This window comes from Amphiura filiformis, chromosome 2, assembly GCF_039555335.1.
Source record: "Amphiura filiformis chromosome 2, Afil_fr2py, whole genome shotgun sequence".
Lineage (NCBI taxonomy): Eukaryota > Metazoa > Echinodermata > Ophiuroidea > Amphilepidida > Amphiuridae > Amphiura > Amphiura filiformis.
The window spans coordinates 87,787,715-87,799,426 of NC_092629.1; the positions used below are offsets into that span (position 1 = coordinate 87,787,715).

General features: G+C 36.6%; 1 protein-coding gene across 1 annotated transcript; it reads right to left on the reverse strand.

Annotated features, from left to right (window-relative positions):
• Positions 1-462: 462 nt before the first annotated feature.
• LOC140137481 (methyltransferase-like protein 27) lies at positions 463-5,268 on the reverse strand. Its single transcript, XM_072159196.1, has 4 exons — positions 5,115-5,268; positions 4,204-4,339; positions 3,849-3,941; positions 463-988 (listed from the first exon to the last, which is right to left on the reverse strand). The coding sequence occupies exons 1-4, from the start codon at positions 5,187-5,189 to the stop codon at positions 801-803; spliced, it is 492 nt and encodes a 163-aa protein (XP_072015297.1). The 5' UTR covers positions 5,190-5,268; the 3' UTR covers positions 463-800.
• Between the last annotated feature and the right edge of the window lie 6,444 nt (positions 5,269-11,712).

The following is an 11,712-nucleotide window of genomic DNA, read 5'->3' on the forward strand; positions in this document are numbered from 1 at the left end:
GTTGGCTATTTCTCCATTTACGATCCTGCCCAAAAGTGTCTCCTTTTGACATGTCACGTGACATATTATTTTTTTGATCAGTTTGTAGAATAATGAAAACAAGGAGAACAGTGGCGTACATTTCCCTTTTGACATTGGGGGAGGGATATATGGTCGGAATAAAATTTTGAAGTATTATAGTCAATCCAACACCTTTTTGGAACATAGTATGTTTATGGTACACACGCGCGCGAAGTGCCAAAATGGCCATATACCAGCTAAAATGGTGAACCCAGCAAACGTTTTCAACATCATTCGCAATATGTTAGAAAGGGTTGCCAGAAAACGGTTAAATGTCGGGTTTTATCTAATTAGTCTAAACCAAAACTCAAAATATAACATGTTTAAAAAAATGTGTTTGCTGGGAAGAATATTGTGCAAAAGTGGAACAAATTCGCAACAATTGGCACATAAATGTTTTTTTAGACTAAAATGGCTGAATATAAGGTTAATTGGTCAGAAGCTCACTTACAGGCGTCAGCATTGGGGGATCTGATGATAGTATGGACCATCCCTACGCCTATGAATAGTAAAGGGCAATCACTCACAGTGAGTTATTAGGGGCACACATTAAAAAAAAAAAAAGACACGAACAGGTTTTTGGAAAAAAAAATAATATGGTGAGTAAAAAGGCTGTAAATGATAGATATTAAATGATACTAACAATAATGTTAAATGTATACGTCTTTTATACGTTTTTATAAGTTTTAGAGAGTTATCTTTACAGTCTCGGGTTGTTTCTCAGTTCTCTCCGTCCATCATCACAATACTTTGTACGCATACTGATGCCCAGGTTCGTTGAACATCCAATCTGGAACAAGCTCATATCCCTCTTTCACCCATAATCCTTTGCGAACTAGTTCCTCCAAGTCGGCTTCAAATTTTCCTTCTTTGAATGTGTCAACAGTTTCCCTGGATTCCGAATCCACATCCAATATAATTGGGCCGCCTGTAAATGATAAATAATGTAATCATCGCACAGGGATGTATAAAGTGATATCTTCCTCAGGAGCTAAATTTTGTTATTTCCTTTTTTCCCTATCCCTTCTCCCACCTGCTCCTATCTCCCTCACTTTGTGCCTCCCGGCGCATATGTACGAATAACATGAAGCTATTAACTGTCCCTTTATACTATTATGTTATAGTAATACTAGAGGGCGAATCCACCGAATTTTGCAATGGTCGATACCAGCGCTTGGCGGTCGCTAAAACCGTTTCTTGGGTTACAGTTTGGTGGCAGAGCAAGTAGGTTGGTTTTGCCAGTTAAAGTGTATTTCTTTGAGATAACAGTACCAGCAATAATTTTGAGACCATATTCTTCAAAACTGGAGCGTTTAATCTATTTTAGTGCTTATATATATTCAAATTTAACATTTCACCTTAATATAACTCCAAAACAATAGGTCGGAGATAGGTCAAACTGTATTTTTTCTGAGTCCTTATGATCAGGTGAACATTGTGATATGGGTTTTAAAAGGATTAAGCAGTTTTAAATTTTAAACCTGTAAAAACATTGACCTTAACCAGTTTGAATCATTGCCCTTGACAATTCTACACATCCTAATCCATTTTGTACCACCTTTGTGTTGGACTAGATTGAGTATGACAATATAGTGGGTGAATCATCACACCACTCCACGCCATACATAAATTCTCCCAGTCACATTTCCCCAATATGAAATTTTTAAAAAGTAAAATTTTAATTTTAATTCTTTTAAAGTTTGGCAGAGGCGGGGTTCGAACTCACGGCTCACCGCTTTGGCTAGTATCACGTATACCATACGTCCAGCGCCTTAGACCGCTCGACCACGAAGAACTTGATAGTGTCATCGTGAAAATTTATACATATAATATTAATAAATCGCAACTTCATTACTGCATCATATTTTGGAATTTTATCTGCTTAAAACATTAATTTGTATTATAATAAAGCTACCATTATTTATATTGTTGAATTCTCAAGCGCATAGAGACAATTAATACGAGGGTCCTATGAATAGGCCTACATACACAATACATAAAATCGATTTTGATATCGGCCATGTGCTCTGCTGTGCATGTGGTTTCCCGCAGTGGCGGAAGTTGTATTACGAAGTGCATCCGAACTCCATTTTGAAGCAAATGATTTTGACAAGGCATTGGATTGTTCCAGTTTGCATCCTAAATCCACATTAGACCCCTAATTTTATTTACAAAATCAAAAGATTAGATTATCATAACAACAAAACGGTAATCTTTTGTCGGGTCTAATGTGAAAATTACATTAAAAAAATACAGTTTTTACAGAATTAATTTTCACTTAATTAAAAAAAAAAAAAATGGCGTATATAAGATTGAAATAAATTATCTACCTTCTATACTAGATCAATTGTGACGCAAGTTGTTATCAAAAATTGTTGTGATAGATGTACAGTTAATATTCATATATTCCATTACCTATCTGATGGTACAGTTTTTACACAGAAAATATTTATTTGAAAAACCTGCCACTCGGCTTTTTCCGGAAAGGTCACAGGGTCGCCGTGACCTGTGCAATAATTACAATTAAAATTTTTCTTATTCTAACAGCAAGCGTTTCTAGAATATATTATGGCGAAATGTGGTGTAGTGAATCATTGAGTGATTCAAAGACCTATGAACTCGATCCTCAAAAGAGATCCCACCAGTGGATATAAAAAGAAAGTGATCGATTAATTGTCTACAGCAATTTGAGAATTCGGAGGCTATTGACAGACCATTATATTATAAATTATACCCGGGAATAGCCGGTTCCTAAATTCTACGGGCTACCAATGATCCACAAACAGCACCCCCTTACAACCGATCGTATTGTAGCATAGACTCCGTCACATACAACTTAGCCAAACACCTGGCCTACATAATCGGACCATTGGTCGGTAAGCCGAACACCACATTGTTAACTCAATTGTTGACAAACTCAAGGACATTCAGTTGGAAGAAGGGGAGACTATTACATCATACGATGTTTCTGCTCTCTTCCCCTGTGTTCCACCGGTCGAATTAAACCGTTAAAGTTGTTAAGGAATTTTTGATCAATGACAACAATTAAGCGAAAGAACAATGCTTCAGACATATCAAGTGTGTTCATTATTAGAACTGTGTATGAACGTCACATACTTTGTGTATAGTGGGAACCTGAGACGAAAATACAGATAACGCCATGACTGTGCCATGGATTCACCTGTTTCTCCGATCGTTGTGAACTTATTATATATTATATATTGAACACCGAGCCTTGGAGTCGTATATTGGTACAGCGCCAACCTATTGGTTTCGTTATGTGGATGATACTTGGGTTTATAGATCAAAGAAAATCAGCTGGTTCCATCTATCGCGCACATCAATAACATCAACCAATACATTAAGTTTACGCAAGAGTAACACACGGACGGAAAACTCGCTTGCCTGGATTGCCTTGGAAATATTCAAAGTATTAGAAAACTGATCACTTCTGTGTACAATAAAACACTCACACGGATCATTACCATTTTACGATGTTTAGTTCTAGAGAGGTTTGATACTAAATCCACGTGACATGTGCATACATGATTGGTATTGAATCATTTTCACTCAAAAGGTTTATATTTAATTTTCAAGATCAATGCACATAGCAGGTCTTTTCAACGTCATTACAAGGTTACAAAAAGAATATAACAAAGTGTGATTTTCCAATCTTGTGAGAATCTACTAAGTTTAAAAGGACTCACGTCATCTGTTCACATTAATAAAAGAAAAACTAGACAACAAAAAGTGGAATGATGCGCATTTTAATATCCATTTCGACTCACCAGGTTTGACAATGCGTATCAGTTGTGGCACGCATTCTAGATTTAAATGACCGCTCCCAAGAGCTCCGCATAAAATTAAGCCGTCGTAGGTATCTGGAATTTTATAACAAATAATTCATTGAAACATGTATTATAATCCTCACTATGGGCACAAGAATTTGGACCATATCTGTCATCAGCAGTGTGCATCAAAACATGTGATTATCGAATCTACGCGATGTCACCTGATGTCAATGGCGTAGACAATGGGTGGTGGGGTGGGTTGGGTGGCTATGGGGTAACATGTAAATGAAATACCACATCCCGATGATGAAGAGATCCCACAAGAATTCGTTATTAAAACATGTCAGCTTACTATCTTGTATATCCAGTTTGTTGGTTCCGATGCGACTACATAACAGACGTCTGTAGATTCCCCTTCCTTTGCTAAATTTCAAACTTTCCGTAGAAATATCAACTCCATCTATATTTTTAAATCCTAGCTGTGTCAACTGTGTAAAATGAGAACAGGCATGATTATTATAATTGTACTTTGATATGTCAGTATTTATGTGTTAAAAAATACAGGTTGCAGTCGGTAAGGAAGCAACAAGTTTCAAAAAGTGCCCACATCTGCTCTATTTTGAAATAAGTTACGTCTCAAAATCCACAGGGCTTATTTTTATTGAGACACCCTGTATAATAATGGCAAATTCTGGATATGCAAAAAAAAACATTTTGAGACAGCTGCAGCCCTTAACTCCGAATCAGTTCGTTGGCACTTTCTATAATAAAAGGCAGAGATAAAAAGACTAGTTCACGTCTAAAATTCTGACAACTAGACAGAAAATGCCGAACTGCACAGGTCGGCAACCAATCACGGCGCGCCTTTGCCCTGACGTCAGACGCGATTTAGACTTTTTATCTCTGTCTTTCATTATACAAATCAGTGCTTTGTCAATTTTAGATATTCAAACTGTCCGTGAAAATATAAAGCCCGTCTATATTTTTAAATCTTTGTTGTGTCAACTTTGTAAGTATACGATGTCTATATTATTATCTACTGTGATTTCGTATTCTTTTTTAAAGGTAGTGATATAAATATTTGAAATTAATTAATATACAGAAATTTATTTAAAAAAATTAAAAACAAAGATCAGTTGCGCCATATTGATCTTATGATGACGACAAGACAACGACAACTACAACGACATTGACAACATCGACAATATTAACGATGATAAACGATAACAAATGCAACAAAAAAGATATATTTTTCGGTTATACCTCGTGTGCCACAAGACCCGTTCCGCAGGCCATATCCATAATTTCTGCATCTTTGTTAGTCAGCAATTTTTCCATCGTTGCTGCTGCCCATCGAGGTGCAGTATAACCCTCTTCAGTAATTTCCTATATCGTGTATGAAATGGGAACACATTTTGCATAGAATTATTATTAAGAAGTCGTGCAACTGTGTAAAAAAGCATCTGCCTATCTAGAGATATTGACAATTGAATAGCAACTACTACCCATTTCGGAATTTTTTTTTCTGCATTAAAAAAATATTCTCCTGTTTTGCCAAATGAAACATAGCTAGATCCTAATCCTTTTAGTTAGTTCTAACTGCCAATAAAAGTTAAATTTTAATATTTTTGCAATTTGAGGGGAAATGGTCAAAAAATATGAAATTTTATATGTTTTCTTACATTATTGTAGTCACAAAATTTTAAAGAGTTAGCTCATAATTTTAATATTTTACGTTATTTTTGCTAATTGGCTATGCAAAAAACTAGAAAATGTGTTTGTCAAAAATCAAAATGCATAAAATTAGTCTTTGTTCAAGTCTTTGGGCTTGATTGTTACAGAATATGAAAAAGGTCGAAAAACGCCCTAAAAATGCATGTTTTTGGTCCGTATTTCCAATAATTGACGAAATATTAAAATTTTACTTTCATTACCAGTTAGGACTTACTAAGGATTAGGATTCAGCTATGTTTCATTTGGCAAAACAGGATAATATTTTTAAAATCTATTTTTCTGGAATGGGAAGTAATGACAACATGATTAAAGCAATATTAAATTGGGCAATAATCATGATAGCATTGGCAAAAATAACGTGTCCGTCTCTTGGTGTTTGCACCCCCTTGCACATGGCATATTTCTGGGAGCTCACTTAGCAAACTAATGCTGTAAGAAATATTACATAGTGCATTAAATTGTCATACAGCAGCTAATCATCAACAGTAATCATGGTAATACATGCTAGATCATCATGATACTACTAAAGTAGACGCAGATGAAAATATGGTAGAAAGTGATTTTTAAAATGGTAATAGCAGTAAGCCAATGGCAAATAAAGAATTAGGTTACGGTAATTATAGAGATAGTGCCTTAATATATAGACAGAATGGATGTTCAATTAGATCAGAGGTGTTGGTTCGTATCCCACTTCTGACACCATGTTTGGCGGCGTCACAATAGCATACATTACAAGTGCCTTTAAGAATATGTAATATTCCACCGTACGTTTCTGTAGCATACCCCATGCAGTGAGACTGGCAACATTTGTGACTGTCCACCAAGAAACACTCGTAAAGTCGGCCCGGTCAATTTTGTTTATTTCGTGTTTAGAAAATACATATCATAAGCTTTAAAATGATATATCATTTGCTTCAAACAAAAGTTCTAGTTTTCTTGAACTTTGCTTCTTTAGCAAATTGATACCTTATTTCGGTGCTACACATGTCTCTTTTTCCATATTCCTAATGAATATCAAATTGGCGGTCACTTCAAATCATACCATGATACCCAAGTCAACGAGATTCAGGAAGGTCCTCTCATTGTTATTGTTGGTTAACCCACCACTTGAGCGTGATTTAGCCAAGGCAAACAAAGACTAGAGCTATATAAGAATTCTATACATAGGTAGAAGCTTATTATCCTCTTCAATAATATGATTAATGATTGTTTAAATGTGTTTGACTGACACTAGCAAACGGAGAAACATATATCATCAACTCGAGGAACCTATGAATCCAACCTTTATGCCCACATTTGAGAAGCAAATACATCACTAGCTGCTATAACACAATCATCATGGATCAGGGATACTGGATAGAGATAGGCACATTATTAAAAAAAATACTTAGTTAATTATGGTAGATAAATATTACAAAATATATAATCTTGCCTTCACGTAAGCGGGTGCCCATTCATCATAGAACTGCTTTATTCCTTCCACCGTTTGTGGGAAGTTTCTCTCATAACAAGCACGAATTTGGACCGACTTCGACATGACGAAACCTGAACTATGCAACTGTTTGCCAACGCACCACGGCTGTAGTGTGATTTATCCTAGACTCGCTTCTTGCAACCAATATTTGGATATGATTTTGTCAGCAATTTTTAGTACGTAATATGACGGCTCATTGCTTCTGTCAATGGTTTCTCCAACAGGTTTAGTTGTAAAACTTACTATAGGACATAGCAACTTAATGGAAAACTATTAGTCCTTAAGTATATGTCTGTAGGTTTTACCTAAACTCCGATTGTACTTTTGGCGTAGTGATTTGGTGAAATACGCCCTTGAACCACGCATTGTTTTGTTTTTTATTGATTGCGAATTGATAGCAGATATGGCAATTTATATGAATATTTACTGATTATCAATAAACATACTGATAATAGGTTAGTTCCACGGGTTAGTAATAAACATGGTAAAATAACAATGCTAATGCTCCATGAGTTAAGTAAGGTTTTACAAAATAAATTTGGTTGTTCCCTGTGAACCGCATTTTTGGGTAAACTTTACCAATTTCAAGAGTGGTAACCATTTTACTCAAGAATTGTGTAACATTTGGACACAGAAATGGGGTCAAATATTTTACACAATCATGGCATTGGACGTATTTTACCACTAAGTTGTGTAATTCACTTTACACATGACATTGTGTGTAAAATGTGCGTCGTGCTGAAATGCAGAACATCAACCTGCACACAATTCAGTGATACAGGGTGAAACAATAACATTTCAACAACTCCTCCTATACCTTTGTACAGGAGCCAACCGTTGTTAATCCGTGATGAATCCACACTTTTACTGTAGCGTATACGCGAACGCGATAGAGACAACGCGTTACGCGAGAGCGCGTAAAATTCGTCATGCCTGGAACCTTTGTGCGTATGCAAGCTTACAAGTTGAAGTATTTTTCAGATAGCGGCTAAACTTTGCCGTTTTATTCTGTAGTTTTATTGCTGATATTAACAGAGAAATCATTGAAGTTTTTGTAAGACTTAGTGACAATGATTAACTGACATTACCGCGTAAAATAATCGTGAATTATACGATATTTAGCTTCTTTTCGTTGTTGAAAGGATTCAATCATGTTTCACCGTTGTTCATCACCGTTTAACAACTCGCGTCCGGCGCGTCTGCGTGGTTTACTTCGCTCGGGCAGCTAAAGCTGCCCTCGCGAAGTAAACCACGCAGACGACGCGGCCGCATCGTTGTTAAACGGTGATGACCAACGGTGAAACATGATTGAATCCCTAATTCGACGCTCATTGCGAGAGTTGCGGTTAAATGGGGCGTGAACGCACCTTGGATCGTCCCCTACCCCCAGTTAGAAATACGATATGCATGTTTTCACTCCAATGAATGTGACGGCTCCGACCCTGACATCCGTCACATGATCATAATGATATGAGATTTGGTTAAGCTTAACCATGTAAAACGCTATGGCTATAATTCATGGCTATAGGTCCCGGGCTATAGTTTTAAACTTCGCTCTTAAATACAACAACAAATGGCACAAAACAATGCACAGGCTTGTTTTTTTTTTCTTTAATACCTTTAAACGTTTCCAACAAGTGGCATAAGCCACTTGCTTGCAAAAAGTTTCGGACCTGATCATATTTACGAGTGTCCTCCATCATGGCGGAAGTTTTATGCATGCATCGGGATGATGTTTTTACACCGCACATTGGTAAACTTATCTGGGCTTAACACACCGATGTGGTAACTTTTTCTGGGCTTACACATTGATGTGGTATTTTTTTAACTTAACCGATGTGTCATGTGTAAAGATTTTTTTCTATTTTGCACAATTTATCGTTTAAATTGACAAAACTTCTTACGGTTTCCACTTTACCGCTCAAAAAATTGCAAAAGTTTTGTAAAAAAAATTAAGAGTGGATAGATTTCTTCCTTCACGTTAAAAATCTAGATTTCTTCCTTCACGTTAAAAATCAGCCCTTAAAAAAATACAAAAAAGGCCGCCGCTTTTTTCGGTAAATCATCGATCAGTGAACCGTCATTTATTTTCATCGAGCTGTACCAAGCAAAAGTGCTTGTTCAATTAAAGGGTTTTGCATTTTAATTAAAAACTGCCCTTCTAAATATTGCTTTCGGACTAAAATAATACATCCGATCAGTGAACTGCTTCTGTACTTTCATCGAACTGTAAGTACTAAAAAATATTAAGTCCGGGTTTGATATAAATTTGGATCGATTGAGTCCATATTTATTGGTCGAGCTATGAGTTTTAAAATTATTAGACGAGACGTACGTAGTCTAGTCGAATATTGTTGATTCATCAATACACTTGATTCATCAAAACATAATAATGTTTGAAATTGTTGCATTGGAAGGACGTAGAGTCATTATACACTTTTTAAATTCTCTATATTTTGGTAGCTATTCAGCTTCACGTTAAAATCAAAATAATAATAATCTAATTCTGAAAATCATTGCGCTCGCATGCATACCACGTGATGCTATGACGCAATCAGCCTAAGTCATATATACCCACGGAATCGCTGGCCTGGCCAGCGAAACCGACGTGGCTACCGGTCTGTGATCGTCTGTTTGGCATACGAGGGGTTCAAGGTTCGAATCCCGGGGTACCAAGTGACTTTATCTTCTCTCCTTTTTCGTTTCTTCTTTTCCCCCTGATAGCAAAACAACCATGGGTTCGGTTAGGGTTAGTTAACATGTTTTTTTTCCTAGATTGAGGCCTATGTTAATCCTAACCACACTAAAACTCACTAAATCTCAATAGGAAAAGCATTGCACACGCATGTATTCCACGTGATGCAATGCCATGACGCAATCAGCAGCTCAATCAGCCTAAGTCATATACCCACAGAATCGCTGACCGGGCCATCGAAAATGGCTTAACTACCGGTCTTGTGATCTTCAGCTTGGCATGCGAGGGTTCCACGGTTCGAATACCTGGGCGACTTCTTTGTTCATCTTCTCTCCTTTTCCGTTTCTTGTCGTTTCCGCCTTCCCTAACGCTCGGAATCCATCAATGATTCAACACAATGCGCCCTCACCGATCTTGGATAATTGGGTTGTGCACGTGCTGGCAAGAATATAATTTTGTGCATATTAAAGAGGCGTACCATTAGATAGGGAAGTGAGAGTCTACTCTCACTTCCTTGATTAGATTTCCTTGTGGTAGAAGTTCGTACGAAATATTAGTAAGTAAAACCTTACTGGTTTTGACGAGCAAACATTACCAATTGATTTGAAGTACACAAACCGGATGAATCTATTCATTGGTAAAACGTGTTCTTTATTAAGCAAATAATTATTTTCCCTGCTCTAGGGTTTTCACCTTTTGGAAATTACATGCATACACCCGTTTTTGTTATGCTAATAGCTTTACAAAATTGGTGATAGTCCAGGCTCAGAACCGAAACCCTCGCCTCCAAGGGATTTTTGGAGAAAACTAATTTTTGGAAAACGTATTATTGGAATTGAAATCAGGTTGTCTGCACGACCCTGTGTTAGACGGTGATGGCGCTGTTCTGTCTCCAAAAATCCCTGGAAGGGGGAGGGTTTCGGTTCTGAGCCTACATAAACACACTTCACAAAAGTATTGCACCATTGCTGAAAAAAGAATAATTCCGCAAACTGTAATAATTATATTGATCTATATAAATATCCTGTCGATTTTAAATGACGTTCTATAAACATAAAGAAATTTTCATTGCATGAAATAAGTAAGATTAGGGTCATAAATGGGATGGTGTAATCATGGCCTAATGCAGTGCAATGGTGAAATGACGGAAATCCAGTTGAATGGATATGCAGAGACGAAGAAACTTCGCTAGTTCACAAATGGTTTACTATACATGTAGTAATGGTTTTTGGTATTTGAAAAATGGTGGTGGGAGAATGATTCGATGAGTATGTCGGTAGGAACTTGAAGTCAACGGTCCTTCATGTGGGCCTCAGAAGAAAGAAAGGTCACATGGCTGTCCAATAAGGCACCGTGACCTTGAATCGCACCGAAAACATTGTCTTGTATGTACATTACGTGTTTAAATGCCATTATATCCTTTGTGTAGTCACCACGTGACCTAATTTCAATTGCAATTGAAATTCCCAAGTCCCCAACCATTGACCTTTTCGGTAAATCCCATTTGCGAGTAGACTTGAGATGTCGTAATTTGACGTACACGCGTCACTCCGTTTCGCACATAGCGAACATTGCGTCGTTACTGCACAGCGTCATCATCCCTATATCCTCGTTTCAAAAATTGCCGTGATAGTACGGCGAATCCACTCGTTTTTCAATAGCTACGCATGGCGACTTTGTTCGAGTTAGAGTTTGTAAATCCATTGCTTTTGTTTTTTCATTGTATTGTGAGGAAAATTGTGAGAATTTAAAATAAGCATCTAGAAAGAAGTTATTCGTATGAGTCAAACATAAGAATAATTTGTTTTCTAGTTGCTTATTTTTAATTCTCATAATTTCCCTCATAATACAATGAATAACAAACAAAAATATATTTACAGATCCTAATAAAATAAAGTCAAAAATAAGAATAATATTTTCTAGATGCTTATTTTCAATTCTCTTGATTTTCCTCATAA